Source organism: Salmo trutta, chromosome 7, assembly GCF_901001165.1.
Source record: "Salmo trutta chromosome 7, fSalTru1.1, whole genome shotgun sequence".
NCBI classification, from domain to species: Eukaryota; Metazoa; Chordata; class Actinopteri; order Salmoniformes; family Salmonidae; genus Salmo; species Salmo trutta.
In genome coordinates, this window is record NC_042963.1 from 19,965,953 (window position 1) to 19,982,125 (window position 16,173).

Sequence of the window (16,173 nt, forward strand, 5' to 3'; positions counted from 1 at the left end):
GAGATGAAGGCTGATCGTGCTGCTTTTAAGGCAGCAGGGTAGCTTGTCTAGTGGTCTTTATGACTCTGATGGGAAAGAGGTTCCCAAAACTATTTCATTTAAAGGGCTCCTCCAGTAAAGTAAGAAACTAGCCAATAGGATTTGTGGAAAAGTGAACTTTCCTGACCCAAAAGTATTTCATAAATAAAAAGGGGTGGGGGGGATCAAGAATGAAATATTCAGTTGACGTTCTGAGCATTTCAATAACCTTGCCGTGTCAGATTTGATGTGTTTTTTCCCAATTTTTATTGCTTAAGTTTAAAACAAATTAGTCAACACTATAATATACAAATGAAATAACGCGTTACACTAAACAATTGGTAGGCAGATTCATTAAATAATATTAATTCAATAAATACATTGTACGAAAATTAGACAAAGACATTCCTTTCCATTCTGTAAGCTTCCACTACATACAACATCCAAACAAAAAAAGGAGGTGGGTCAATATTTTTTGGGGAAAAATTCAAATATACTTTTTATTTTCGCTGCCGAAGCTATTGAATTTGATTAGGTATTTGTACCCGCATAGCTTTCTGGTTACTCAGAGTAAACCTCTGGGTATTCAGGTACCCGAGAGCCAATCACATCAACTCGGTACCGGTACCCCGTGTATATAGCCAGGTTATAGTTACTTATTGTGTATTTATTCCTTGTGTTATTATTTTTCTATTTTTATACTATTTCAATTTTTGGTTAATCTGAATTATTGGAAAGGACCATAAGTCAGCATGTCACTGTTAGTCTACACCTGTTGTTTACGAAGCATGTCACAAATAACATTTGATTTGAAGTCAATAAGCTCAGTGAAAGCTGAGATCTGAGTGGAGACAGATTGGAGAGACATCTGGGCAGTGCTTGACTTGGGCAGGAGCTCACCGGAGCTGAGTACCGGCACCTAAAACGTTCTACTGCTTGAGCTCCTGATCCTCTTATAAAATATTATCTCAAAAGTATAATGGAGCTCCTCTACCTAAATATAAACAGTACTGACACCCAAATTGAACTCCGGCACATATTTTAGTTCAAGTCAGGCATTCAAGTGGGACATTTCATTATCTGATGGGCATATGAACCAATCTACTGAGCAACAGCCTCGCAATGTCACATTCAGATGGGGAAAAGGTTGATGACACAAGACATGGGGTTAAATTTGCACTAATATATACATGTGATATTTAGGAGATAACATTTGCAGCTTGAAATAGATAATAATTATTATTTTGGAACTACACTAAAATTGTTGGACCGTTTAGGATTGCGTAACTAAATAGGAACCGTTAAATTTTGTTGAAGTTTCAAGGGGGATTTTTTTTCAAGTAACACAGGATAGAGCTGTCAAATTTGATATGTGGATAGCTAGCTTTTGATTTGTTCTAATCCTGTTGGTAAGTAACAACAAGCAAGAAGGTGATATTTAATACCAAAATATGTTGGAGACCTTCATAGTCCATGTATTGATCTAGTGATACATTTACCTCAAGCTATAAGTTGGCACTATATGTAACGTTAGCAAGCTATGGACTCCAAATGGGTGGCCACCATGCTATTCACTTAGCTTGCTATCTTGTAACGTTAGCTTGGTAGCTGATAAAATCATGCCATTTATGCTATGCATTTTAATTATAAATTGTGTTATTGGAACAGAATTCTACATGGCTAGCTTCAGAGAACATGCAGTTTGATGTTGTTACACAAAGTTGGCCTCTGGGTGGCAGTATATGCGAACTAAAAGTGACTGCTTGTTTCAACCAGTTTCAGACCAATCGTGGCCCTCATCTAGATGTGATGTCGGATAAACGTCAGCGTGCAAGGGTCCAGGGCTCTTGGGCCAAACCACTGCCCAAACAACCACGTCCAACAGGTTCTCTCTGCCATGCAGACTAAATTAGACCAGGGCCCATATTCACAAAGCGATTCAGAATAGGCTGGTCTAGGATCAGTTTTACCTTTTAGATGTTAATGATTAAGAAATATTATATGGGTATGGGGTGGCTCTCCTACTCTGAGACACTTTGGGAAAACAAGTCCAACTCTCCTACTGTAATTTTGAGAAGTTCCATCCATGGTAATATGCATGTTTTTAAATGGTCATATGGAGGCATATACATTTTCTTTGGCAGGAGCAATTCCCAATTCCAGCACTGTCGTGATACCAAGTGCCAATCCACCACCTGCAGGTTGGGGAGTGGGACAGCGGATGTTTGAGTATCAACAGCCCGCTAAGGTAAAAAAAAAAGAAAAATGTATTGGACTTTATTGTGTTATTAATAGATGTTTTTCCGAGAAAATAAGTTTTTGATTGAGGTGTCGCCATTGACGACAGATTAAATCGGCCTTGGGCTGACATGGATCAACTAAAGTCTTTCTTTCTTTCTTTCCCTTGCTCAGCCAGTCAGAGATGTCCCTACAGAGAAGGTGATAGAGTGAGTAACTTGATCAAACAGTCATCTTCTCTACTCCGTCATTAAAACAACCCAAATGAAAAATGGTTACGCCTAGTGGAAGTATAGCTACAATTCTTTACACATGCACCCTTTCCTGTTCCTCAGAATGGGGGGTGATTATGAGATCAGCCATGGTCCATCAGGAGTGTCAAGGTGAGTTCTAATCTAATGCATAAGGAGGTCCAATAGACATTGGATCAACCATATAAATGACAACAGGGTCCTGTTCATTAGGGGAACACCGTAGCAAAACGTTTCACAATGGAAAATTAAAATGTGCTTTCTTTTTTGGGGGGGTGGGAGGGACAAGTTCAGTTAATACCTCTCCATTTCGAACTGTTTCCTTCCATTTGTGTCTACTCAACACAACCCAGAATCTCAGTCAGCTACTGCCTTCCACCCACTTAACCCGTCTGCTTCCCCTTTCAACAATTCTCTACCCCCCCCCCCCCCCCCCAGACTGAGGCTGATCCATGGGTTCCTACCACCAGAGGAGGCTGACTGGACCTTCAGTAAACTGTTAGCAGAGCTGCCTTGGTCTCAAAAGACTAACTACAGACAGGGTAGGTCGACAATAATGTCTCCAAGGATAGACCACAGCAGAGCAATACTGTACACACAGCCTATAGACGTGAGTTTTTTTATGGGTGCCATGTTGGCATTGGAAGTTTCTACCAATTAGAATGTTATTGTCATGGAACGTTTGGTACCAATGTAAGATCGACCATCCCTGTACAGCTGACCCGGGATTCAATCTCGACAACACTTCCTATTCTCAAGCTAACATGCTAATCATTGCCCTACCAAAACCATCGCTATCTACATAGCCTCCTTTACCCACCGTTCCTTCCCATTTTGACCACATGACGGAAGGACTGGATCAGGACAAGTCTTCTCCAACCATAGGTCACGGAAGGAAAAGAGACAAGGAAAGACCATTTAAGCGGAATTGGAACCCAGCCCTGAATGAAGTTGCATCAGATTTCCCATCGGTCTCTCTGTTGGATTGAATCCAGCCACGTTCCATCATTGAGCAAGACACAGTAGCAGACGACAACAACACGAAGGAGGCGCATGACTCAAAACCATTAAGCCCAACAAGCATATGTAGGAAGAACATGGCCCAGCTGCTGCCCCTCACATTGTGTCAACACGAGCCAATTGTGACATCTAGGTTCAAAGGGAAATGGAGGGGGTGGTATTTCTACATACACACACACACTATATGCACACACATACTACACACATACACCCACTCCTCTTTCTAGCCTTGCTGCACATTGACTCACTTTTTCCTACTCCAGCAAGACTCTAAATAGGCTCTACATGACTAAGGTTGTGTTCCAAATAGCGCCCTATTCCCTAAAGAGTGCACTACTTTTGACCAGAACCTTAAAGTGGCGTGTATTCATGGATGCCAATAATCCAAAGGCTGGCAGATAGCGATATTGATCTGGTATTGATGGTTTTGTCTTACCATCCAAACACATTGTATGCAGCTGGCAATACATTCGTATCCTAAAACATTCTCCATTCAGCTGCCAAGGTGTCGATTTCCTCCTTAACTAGAGTTAATGGCGAGAAGAATTTGGAAAATATGCATACTTTCTTTGTGAAACACAATTTTCCGCCACCTTGCTAAGTGGCTAATGCCACATCCAAATTTGTTTACATCCCTGTTAGTGAGCATTTCTCCTTTGCCAAGATAATCCATCCACCTGACAGGTGTGGCATATCAAGAAGCTGATTGAACGGCATGATCACTACACCAGCGCACCTTGTGCTGGGAACAATAAAAGGCCACTCTAAAATGTGCAGTTTTGTCACACAACACAATGCCACAGATGTCTCAAGTTTTGAGGGAGCATGCAATTGGCATGCCCCCTGCCCAGTCATGTGAAATCCATAGATTAGGGCCTAATGCATTTATTTAAATGTATTGATTTTTCTTGTATGAATTTTAACTCAGTAAAATCGTTGAAATTGTTGCAAGTTGGATTCATATTTTTGTTCAGCATATATATCACAGTGGTGTATAAACTAACGGGTAATAGAGCAAACAACGCAATTATCACAACACACCTGGTTGTAATATGGCTGTTTTCCTGGCTTGGCTTCCCGAATGATTTTACCCACACACTGCTACTGGAACCATATGGGCCCTGGTCAAAAGTAGTGCACTGTGAACGGAATAGGGTGCCATTTGGGTTGCAGCCCATGACTAACTAGAGTTTTGTTTATCCTTGTCCTGATATCTTTTTTTTATGGGTACAGTGAAAGGTTTTGTTTTTAGCTATAATAAATGAAGTCATGTCTAAATATTTGTTTTGGGCCTAATGTATGAACTGTGAAGTCTCAACTCTGTTGACCAGTGGGATGACGTTTTGGCTTTGTGACTGTTTTCTTTTATGAAATGCCCAAATGGAGCTCTTTTGAGAAATGTATTAGTGCTTGCTTCCAAAGAAAAGAGCGATAGAGCAAGGTTTTATAAAGATGACCTGGGAACTGCAGGTTTACCACATTTGGGGTGACTATTTCATGGTACAAAATAGTTTATCTTTTGCACCATGAAAATGTTGCCCTTAGAGTAAAACAAAGCAGTGGAAGGCACTTAGAACAATGACCACATTACTTAGCCCACACACTGCCAAATATGGATGCAAATAATGTTTTTGGGGAATTGCTCAAGAAATCAAGTACAAATTATGATTAAATGATATATATATATATATATATATATATATATATATATATATATATATATACTGCTCAAAAAAATAAAGGGAACACTTAAACAACACAATGTAACTCCAAGTCAATCACACTTCTGTGAAATCAAACTGTCCACTTAGGAAGCAACACTGATTGACAATAAATTTCACATGCTGTTGTGCAAATGGAATAGACAACAGGTGGAAATTATAGGCAATTAGCAAGACACCCCCAATAAAGGAGTGGTTCTGCAGGTGGGGACCACAGACCACTTCTCAGTTCCTATGCTTCCTGGCTGATGTTTTGGTCACTTTTGAATTGCTGGCGGTGCTTTCACTCTAGTGGTAGCATGAGACGGAGTCTACAACCCACACAAGTGGCTCAGGTAGTGCAGCTCATCCAGGATGGCACATCAATGCGAGCTGTGGCAAGAAGGTTTGCTGTGTCTGTCAGCGTAGTGTCCAGAGCATGGAGGCGCTACCAGGAGACAGGCCAGTACATCAGGAGACGTGGAGGAGGCCGTAGGAGGGCAACAACCCAGCAGCAGGACCGCTACCTCCGCCTTTGTGCAAGGAGGAGCAGGAGAAGCACTGCCAGAGCCCTGCAAAAGGACCTCCAGCAGGCCACAAATGTGCATGTGTCTGCTCAAACGGTCAGAAACAGACTCCATGAGGGTGGTATGAGGGCAAGACGTCCACAGGTGGGGGTTGTGCTTACAGCCCAACACCGTGCAGGACGTTTGGCATTTGCCAGAGAACACCAAGATTGGCAAATTTGCCACTGGCGCCCTGTGCTCTTCACAGATGAAAGCAGGTTCACACTGAGCACGTGACAGAGTCTGGAGACGCCGTGGAGAACGTTCTGCTGCCTGCAACATCCTCCAGCATGACCAGTTTGGCGGTGGGTCAGTCATGGTGTGGGGTGGCATTTCTTTGGGGGGCCGCACAGCCCTCCATATGCTCGCCAGAGGTAGCCTGACTGCCATTAGGTACCGAGATGAGATCCTCAGACCCCTTGTGAGGCTATATGCTGGTGCGGTTGGCCCTGGGTTCCTCCTAATGCAAGACAATGCTAGACCTCATGTGGCTGGAGTGTGTCAGCAGTTCCTGCAAGAGGAAGGCATTGATGCTATGGACTGGCCCGCCCGTTCCCCAGACCTGAATCCAATTGAGCACATCTGGGACATCATGTTTCGCTCCATCCACCAACGCCACGTTGCACCACAGACTGTCCAGGAGTTGGCGGATGCTTTAGTCCAGGTCTGGGAGGAGATCCCTCAGGAGACCATCCGCCACCTCATCAGGAGCATGCCCAGGCGTTGTAGGGAGGTCATACAGGCACGTGGAGGCCACACACACTACTGAGCCTCATTTTGACTTGCTTTAAGGACATTACATCAAAGTTGGATCAGCTTGTAGTGTGGTTTTCCACTTTAATTTTGAGTGTGACTCCAAATCCAGACCTCCATGGGTTGATAAATTGCATTTCCATTGATTATTTTTGTGTGATTTTGTTGTCAGCACATTCAACTATGTAAAGAAAAAAGTATTTAATAAGATTATTTCTTTCATTCAGATCTAGGATGTGTTGTTAAAGTGTTCCCTTTATTTTTTTGAGCAGTATGTATATATATATATATATATATATATATATATATATACACATACATACATACATACATACATACATACATACATACATATATATATATACACATACATACATACATACATACATACGCACAAAATCAGTCAAAAGTTTGGACACCTACCTATTTAAGATTTTTTTCTTTATTTTTACTATTTTCTACATTGTAGAATAATAGTGAAGATATCAAAACGATGAAACGACATATGGAATCATGTAGTAACCAACAAAGTGTTAAACAAATCAAAATATATTTGAGATTTTTCAAAGTAGCCACCCTTTGCCTTGATGACTGCTTTGCACACTCTTGGCATTCTCTCAACCAGCTTCACAAGGAATGCTTTTCCAAAAGTCTTGAAGGAGTTCCCACATACACTGAGGGGAATAAAGTATTTGATCCCCTGCTGATTTTTTTATGTTTGCCCACTGACAAAGAAATGATCAGTGTATAATATTAATGTTAGGTTTATTTGAACAGTGAGAGACAGAATGACAACAACAAAAATACAGAAAAACACATGTCAAAAATGTTACAAATTGATTTGCATTTTATTTATTTTTTTGCGACTGCAAATTTTCCCCATTGACTGACCTTAATGTCTTAAACTAATGATGGACTGTCGTTTCTCTTTGCTTATTTGAGCTGTTCTTGACATAATATGGACTTGGTAATTTACCAAATAGGTCTTCTGTCTTCTTGTCACAGCACAACTGATTGGCTTAAATGCATTAAGAAGGAAAGAAATTCCACAAATTAAGTTAAGGCACACCTATTAATTGAAATGCATTCCAGGTGACTACTTCATGAAGCTGGTTGAGAGAATGCCAAGAGAGTGCAAAGCTGTCATAAAGGCAAAGGGTGGCTACTAAGAAGAATCTCAAATATATATAAAATATATTTGGCTTTGTTAAACACTTTTTTGGTTACTACATGATTCCATATGTGTATTTTATTGTTTTGATGTCTTCACTAGTATTCTACAATGTAGAAAATAGTACAAATAAGGGAAATCACTGGAATGAGTAGGTGTCAACTTTTGTCTGGTGCTGTATATATTTGAGTATACATCACCATTTACAATGACATTACTGGGACCTGAAAATACACTGTTTTGTTGTTTACTGTCCATATGTATTAAACTTTATATCACTACACTATTTATTCTTGTCTCTGACAGAGTTCCAACTAGTCCTGATTTCTAATTTTTGTCAAATTGCCTTGACACAAATACAGTACCAATTTAGAGATGTTTCACTTGGCCTATTGAATCAACTCATTTGTGTGTGTGTGCAATGTGCATGCACTACAGTAAGTGATTGTGTGTGTGTGTGCACGCCTGCACCTCAGTATGTACAGAAAATGTGCTCCTATCACAAGGGTCTATTCAAGAACACAGGTTATTCATGCAGTGTAACTGTATTGTCCCTGTGCTGTATAGGTGAGGCCTATGAGGAGCCCAGGTTAACCTGCTGGTATGGAGAACTGCCTTACACGTACGCCCACTCTACTCTGGATGCCAACACACAGGTATGATATATCTGCACCTCCTGCTGCATGACTGGAAAAGTGGAGCTGAATTGAATGAACGTTGTGCCTGCTTGTAAAAGAGATTTGGCCATTTCCTCATGCATTTCCCCTTTACCTCAAGCACTTTTGCTCTTTACCATTTCTCTCGGACTCTTGCGTTCCCTCTACCTCACTCTTCTTGTTCCTCCTTTTACTCTCCTCCTCTGCCAATGTGTACACTAGTACTGCTCACACAACAGCAGCTCATCTATATACTTATCCCCTACTACCTCCCTAAGAAATGCTAAGCATATAAATAATCAGTGAACATGGTGAAACACTGTTAAAAAAAAGAAGAGCACTATTAATATCTAACATGAGCCGCGGTGCATAACCTCTTTCTCCCTCTTCGCCCTTCTCGCCCTCTCTCTCAGTGGCACCCGCTGCTGGTCACCCTGCGCTGCGCCGTAGAGAAGGCGAGTGGCCACCGTTTCAACTCGCTGATGTGTAACCTGTATAGGAACTGCAAAGACAGCATCGGCTGGCACAGTGACGACGAGGTCGCGCTGGGCACCCGGCCCACCATCGCCTCCCTCAGCCTGGGAGACATGAGGGTGTTCAGCCTCCGCAAGCAGCCTGCACCGGTAAGACTGGGATCATGGGGGAGAGGGAGGTGGAGGGATGAGAGACAGGCAGGGGGGGATATAAGGTCCACCATCGCCTCACTCAGCCTGGGGGACATGAGGGTGGAGGGAGATGGAGGGATAGGAGAGACAGGGGATATAAGGCCCACCATCACCTCCCTCAGCCTGGGGGACATGAGGGTGGAGGGAGATGGAGGGATGGGAGAGACAGGGGATATAAGGCCCACCATCACCTCCCTCAGCCTGGGGGACATGATGGAGGGATGGGAGAGACAGGGGATATAAGGCCCACCATCGCCTCACTCAGCCTGGGGGACGCGAGGGTGGAGGGAGATGGAGGGATGGGAGAGACAGGGGATATAAGGCCCACCATCACCTCCCTCAGCCTGGGGGACATGATGGAGGGAGATGGAGGGATGGGAGAGACAGGGGATATAAGGCCCACATCACCTCCCTCAGCCTGGGGGACATGAGGGTGGAGGGAGATGGAGGGATGGGAGAGACAGGGGATATAAGGCCCACCATCACCTCCCTCAGCCTGGGGGACATGAGGGTGGAGGGAGATGGAGGGATGGGAGAGATGGGATATAAGGCCCACCATCACCTCCCTCAGCCTGGGGGACACGAGTGTTCAGCCTCCACAAGCAGTCAATGCCTGTTAGACTGGAGGAGAGATGGAGGGACGGGTTACAATCGTGTAGGGATGAGGTTTCGCTCTGTTTGGAGTACCCCCGAAATACCTCATATGTTGATTTTACCAGTAGGTCTATGTTCCTGTGGGTCTTCCCAAGTACCCCTTATGGAAATGGAAAGTACAGGGGTTCACGTATGAGCAGTGATTTTTCTGCCATTTTCATCCTTGGGCAGGCTGCCCCAGTCTTTTTCGGGTTGCCTTAGTCCAAACAGTGTCAAAAAATAAAACATTTGTATTTTTTTTTTTTTGGGGGGGGGGGGGGGGGAAACACCTTCAGTGTAAACTTAAATGACTAAAACTAGATATAAAGTATGTATAAAAGATAATGGACCTATATATTTTTTTAAAGTAATATAATCTTTGAGAACTAACAATTACCAAAATAAAAACTAGACAGTCACGGAGAATTTTTTTCCCCCAAAACTATTTAGCAGTATTCATTTTATGTTTGAGCAAAATAACATGCTATTAGCCATGGCAAATGCATAGCTTTAAATGTAAGATGTGTAGAATTGCAGGAAATTAGCTTTAAACTGCGAAAATCTTTTCTGCTTCATGGAGAAATATGTAGAATAGCAGGAAATTGCCATAAAGTTGCACAAAGTTGCACACCACCAAGATGGGTGCCTCTAAAATGGTCTCAAAAATGTTTTGCTGTCCAAACCACGCTCATTGCTACGCCCACCACCCAAGCCCCTTATTGAACCAGAAAAAAACCAGTAGTTTGCCATAGATTACTTTGGCCTAAATCTGGACAGCTACCCATATAGTCTTGTTCATACAATGTTATTACCCAAATGAAAATACTACAGTTTACTATATAATACTACAGTTTTAGTATAATATTATCACAGTACTTTAAAGTATTTTTACTTAATTTTTACTTACTTAATTTTTACTTAAATAAATTGGTTCCATTTGTGATGCTCAACGTGCTGCAAGTCCAGCCTCTCCCATCTCCTCATTGGTTTTTATACCCACGTGGGTGATTGAAAGGTGAACTTAGGTCTACACTCCGGTCGGTTGGAGTAATGCTGTAAATCTGGTTGCCAACCGCCATATAAAGTCCAAAGAAGAAAAAGAAGCCTGAAGGAAGGAGAGATGACGAGAAATGAATTCGGTTTCCCGTTTTATCTGTGGATTAATTGTCGGAGTAGAGGACCTTGTTCATTTCAGGTCAAATAACAACCCAATGTTTATATACCAGGACAAATTAGCTAGCAACAGCAAGCTAACTAGCTAAATTGCCATAAATGTTTAATGCTTTTTGACCTGTCCCCAAATTAGTATAATTGGTTCAAAGTTTTTGATATTTCAACCTGTGTGTTCTGATTGCTTCTGGTGTGGGTGAACAAAATCAACGTGCCTGCGATGGTGCACGAGGGCGCACGTCTGGTTTGGTCAGCATGTTAGTGTGCCACTAGCTGTCCGTAAATTCACATTTAAAAAAAGTAAATGGTGCCGTCTTGTTTGCTTAATATAGGTAATTTCAAAATATTTATACTTTTACTTTTGATACTTAAGTATATTTTAGCAATTACATTTACTTTTTGTACTTAAGTATATTTAAAACCAAATACTTCTAGACTTACTCAAGTAGTATTTTACTGGGTGACTTTTACTTGAGTACATTTTCTGTTAAGTTGTCTTTACTTTTACTCAAGTATGATGTACTTGAGTAATGTCCGCAGAAACACGACACTTTTGTAACTAGAGTAAATACTACAGTATTTAATTTGCATATAAGGTACCCTGCCCATTCCCCTCCCGCATATCCCAATTTGTGCCACCCCTAACTGAGAAACCTACATGCCAAGTATAGACCATATATTGTGTTCCCTACAGGTTATAGTAAAGAACAGACGCTCACACCCCAGAACTAGCCATTCAGACCCCAGTCCTACCTACAAGTTATGAAACATTTGCTCTTTTAGTATTTCTCCAGGAGGTTTCCTCAAGGAGAAAGCCTGCACTTCAATGTCAAAGATAATCAAACAAAAACACTATAGTAAATACTACAGTATACTACAATCCGTAAAAACACTACATTAATTACTTTAGTATATAATACAGTTTTCTTTTACTACAGTATTTACAATATAGTTAACTGTAAAAACTACAGAATACTAACAGTATTAACTGTCATATTTTTGCGGACTTAAGTCTTTAGTCCGCAAAGACACTACAGTTAATACTGTTAGTATTTACTGTAGTAGACCGTAGTATTTTATTCATGTGGGTAGATCAGTGTTTATACTCAGCTACTTTCTAACTAGGTGGTAACACTCATCCATCATAATGTAGATGAACTGTGCTAGTTGTGTAAGTATACAGAGGTGATATGTGGTGATAGTTTGTACCCTAGACTCAGTATGTGTGTGTGTGTGTATACATTTGTGTGTGTGTGTGTGTGTGTGTGTGTGTGTGTGTGTGTGTGTGTGTGTGTGTGTGTGTCAGGAAGAGGACGGGGACTACACATATGTGGAGAGGCTTCGGATCCCTCTAACTCACGGCACTCTCCTGATGATGGAAGGAGCCACTCAGGATGACTGGCAGGTAAGCCCGGCTAATCAAATACAGGGACACACCCTAACAACACCAGCTACAGGTAACTGCCAAAATAAAGGAAACTAACAGTGTCTTAATAGGGCGTTGGGCCACCACGAACTGACAGTGTCTGGTACTCTATTGGAGGGATGTGACACCATTCTACCGCGAGAAATTCCGTCATTTGGTGTTTTGTTGATGGTGGTGGAAAACGCTGCCTCAGGCGCCGCTCCAGAATCTCCCATAAGTGTTAAATTGGGTTGAGATCTGGTGACTGAGCCGGCATGGCATATGGTTAACATTGTTTTCATGCTCATCAAACCATTGTGACCACTCATGCCCGGTGGATGGGACCATTGTCATCTTATGTGGGGATAACCATGGTAGCCAAAAATAATGGCCTGCCCATCATTTTTATACATGACCCTAAGCATGATGGGATGTAAATTGCTTAAATAACTCAGGAACCACACCTGTGTGGAAGCACCTGCTTTCAATATACTTTGTATCCCTCATTTACTCAAGTGTTTCCATTATTTTGACAGTTACTTGTATGTCCCACACAGGATGACTGGCAGGTCGGCCAGGCCAATCAAACACAGGGACACGCCCCAACAACACCAGTTCATGTTCATTAGGGCACGCAAATTGAAAACATTTAAAAACAGAAAACAAAGGTGAATGTTTTTTTTTATTGGATAACTCCAGATAGTCCCTCCCTGTTTCAGTCCACTTTCTTTGATTTAGTGCCTAATGAACACGACATATATATATATTGGCAATTCATTTAGCTAGCTATAAAGCTCATGTTCATTCATAGATCATGGTCCCTCAAGAACGAATGACCGAACATGTACAGTACCAGTCAAAAGTTTGGACAACTACTTATTCCAGGGTTGTTCTTTATTTTTACTATTTTCTACATTGTACAATAATAGTGAAGACATCAAAACTATGAAATAACATATATGGAATCATGTAGTAACCAAAAAAGTGTTAAACAAATCAAAATATATTTTAGATTTGAGATTCTTCAAAGTAGCCACCCTTTGCCTTGATGACAGCTTTGCACACTCTTGGCATTCTCTCAACCAGCTTAACCTGCAATGCTTTTCCAAAAGTCTCATAGGACTTGATGGTTTTTGAAAAAACTTTCAAAGTTCTGGACATTTTCCGTATTGACTGACCTTCATGTCTTAAAGTAATGATGGACTGTCATTTCTCTTTGCTTATTTGAGCTGTTCTTGCCATGATATGGACTTGGTCTTTTACCAAATCGGGCTGTCTTCTGTATACCACCCCTACCTTGTCACAACACAACTGATTGGCTTAAGGAAAAAAACTTAACTAGGCACACTTGTTAATTGAAATGGATTCCAGGTGACTACCTCATGAAGCTGGCTGAGAGAATGCCAAGAGAGTGTAAAGGGTGGATAGTTTGAAGAATATCAAATATAACATATTGGGATTTGATTAACACTTTTTGGGGGGTTTCTACTTGATTCCATATGTGTTATTTCATAGTTCATACAATGTAGAAAATAGTAAAAATAAAGAAAAACCCTTGAATGAGCAGGTGTCCAAACCTTCGACTGGTACTGTAGCTTGCCTGTCCCTGGCGCAAAAAGGTTGAGAAACACTGATCTATGCCAATGGAAGTGTTTTGGTATTCAAAATCATACGCTTTATCGACCTTGCCAGGAACAACAACCCAGTTAGCTGACTGCTAGTGCTAGCCGCGTGAGCGTGTTGCGTCATAACAGGCTTTAGTTCTAGTGGGTTATGAGTTATCAGACAACAGCAAAGACTTTCTAAAGTAAAGAACATTATGTCTGTCTCTGTCGTTCTGAGCTTTTCTATCAGACAAGGATTTCTTAAGAGAGAGAGAGAGGGTGTGTTTGTGTCTAGACTACCTCCATACACTTCCAGTGACCTGAAACGATAAAACAGTGTCTGCAGTTTTAGAAACCTAGCCCCCATAACAAACTGCACTTATTTATGACTGTTACGGTTATTCCGTTTCCCTATTATACACAAAGAATGCTGTGCGATGGAAAGTAAAGTAAGAGAGTTCCCAGACAGATTGACAGCCAGACCGAGGGATTGATAGGGAGCATAAGGAAGGAAAAATGACATCAGATTTAATGATAGCAATTTATTTGCTCTCAGGGGCCAATGTGTGTGTGTGTGCGCGCACATGACTGTGGTCATCTGTGGATATGTGGATGATTGTGTGTGTCTTCGTGTCGGATCGTCTGTCTCTGTCACTAGGAGCCATTTATCCTGTCTAACAGTGGAGTCTTCCAATCCTGCTGGACCCCGTGTTCTCCCGCCCCACAGTCAGTTCCCGTAGTTTCTTGGCCCCGACACTGGACCCTAGAGAAGTGCCACTTGAAAGGCCGACTCCTTAATTTAAGGAGAGAGCGAGAAACGTATTGAGACAAAAAAAGGTCAGCTGCGTTTTATGGCAACATCTGACAGGAGTCCCATCCCAGAAAATTCAGGAAAGTACACATTGGATTGCCGCAGTTAGTCTGGCCCCCACTTACTCAAGCTGCTTTTCACACAAAACCACCCAGCGCTTAGTTAATTCACCATCTGTTTGAAACGGACACAAAATATTTAGACTGGGACGTAGCTCTTGTTGTGTAACCGCTGCGATAACTCTCCCCGTCTAAATCTGGACTGAGCGGTTGTCTTTGCCAAGACTCGTTCCCTGGTGACAGTTTTTAGATAAACAATGTATCTGATTTTGGTTGAAGTTGGAGGTGAGAAGTGGGACTATGTCTGCCAAGTCACTAGTAAGACATGCACGGAGTGGTTGTGTGTATAAGAGAGTGAGAGGGAAGTGAGGGAGCGAGCGAGAATGAAATAGTCTCCGGTCTCTGATACAAGGCCAGGAGCAGTAGAACAAAGGACTGATGTTACTGTCTGTCTGTGTTGTGTGCATGTGTTTTGTCTCTGGACTTAACTGCGCTATGGGAAGGCTCCTTAAAGTGACTGTGGTTAAAACAGGAAAAACCAACATAGTGGAGGTACTTGACTAACACAGTTCAGTGAAGTCTCTAATACACAGAACTGTTATTTGCTTTTGTTGTCCTCAACAGCATTCAGTGGCCAAAGAGTACCATGACCGAGGGCCTCGTATCAACCTGACCTTCCGCACCATGTACCCAGAGCATCAAGGACCGAGACCAAGGGCCGGACTACCACCCCAACACTAAACACACTGTCCTTCACACTTAATACTCTTTATAGCAGTCCCACCCAGAGTGTTAATGGAATATTGTGTCGAGGACGAAATGACCTCAACCCTTGATGGACATGATTAAATACACTTTATGGGATAGTGAGAAAGATGAGTGTTGACATCAGGAGAAAATACAAGCTTAAAACCACCTGACAAGATTTGTAAGGAGTTGTCAACGTTTACAGTTATGCTCACTAAATATGTGGAGAGCAATGTTATTGTTTCATACAGTAGATTTTGCCTTAAATATATCCCATAACGGATTAGTTTGACAACTATAGTTTCTGTGGACTGGAATCACGGGGGTCAAGTTCTCTGAAGGCCTTATGAAGTTAAAATATATTTTTGAATAATTTGTCCCCATTTTTATAAGACTAATCAGGAAAAGGAAAAAAACTGAGATTTGGCTTTCTACCTGTTTGCCTTTAATTTAATATTTCTTTGGCTTCACGTTTTGATGTTGTTGTAATTGTAAATAGAATACCTTATTAAAGTCATAATTTAATACCCCTTGGTTTGCAGCCTTTTGAGAGAACATCCCAGCTATATAAAATGTGAAAGAACTTAAGTGGCCAAGTTGACCAAATATAGCCCCGTTTAGTGTTACAAAATAAAGGATAAAGTTGTTTTGAATGTTTGGTAAATAAAAACAGAGCGAATCATACATTTTTTTTTATTGGTCACAT

General features: G+C 41.6%; 1 protein-coding gene and 1 non-coding gene across 2 annotated transcripts; both read left to right on the forward strand.

Annotated features, from left to right (window-relative positions):
* Window positions 1-1,322: 1,322 nt before the first annotated feature.
* On the forward strand, window positions 1,323-16,150 carry alkbh3 (alkB homolog 3, alpha-ketoglutarate dependent dioxygenase). Its single transcript, XM_029758288.1, has 10 exons — window positions 1,323-1,427; window positions 1,795-1,903; window positions 2,163-2,266; window positions 2,431-2,465; window positions 2,592-2,639; window positions 2,946-3,049; window positions 8,285-8,373; window positions 8,787-8,996; window positions 12,148-12,246; window positions 15,345-16,150. Exons 2-10 carry the CDS (start codon window positions 1,828-1,830, stop codon window positions 15,459-15,461), a joined length of 882 nt encoding a protein of 293 aa, XP_029614148.1. The 5' UTR covers window positions 1,323-1,427; window positions 1,795-1,827; the 3' UTR covers window positions 15,462-16,150.
* Window positions 11,607-11,661, forward strand: LOC115197840 (U7 small nuclear RNA). The gene has a single exon (XR_003879080.1). It is a non-coding gene; the product is annotated as a U7 small nuclear RNA (small nuclear RNA).
* Window positions 16,151-16,173: the final 23 nt, after the last annotated feature.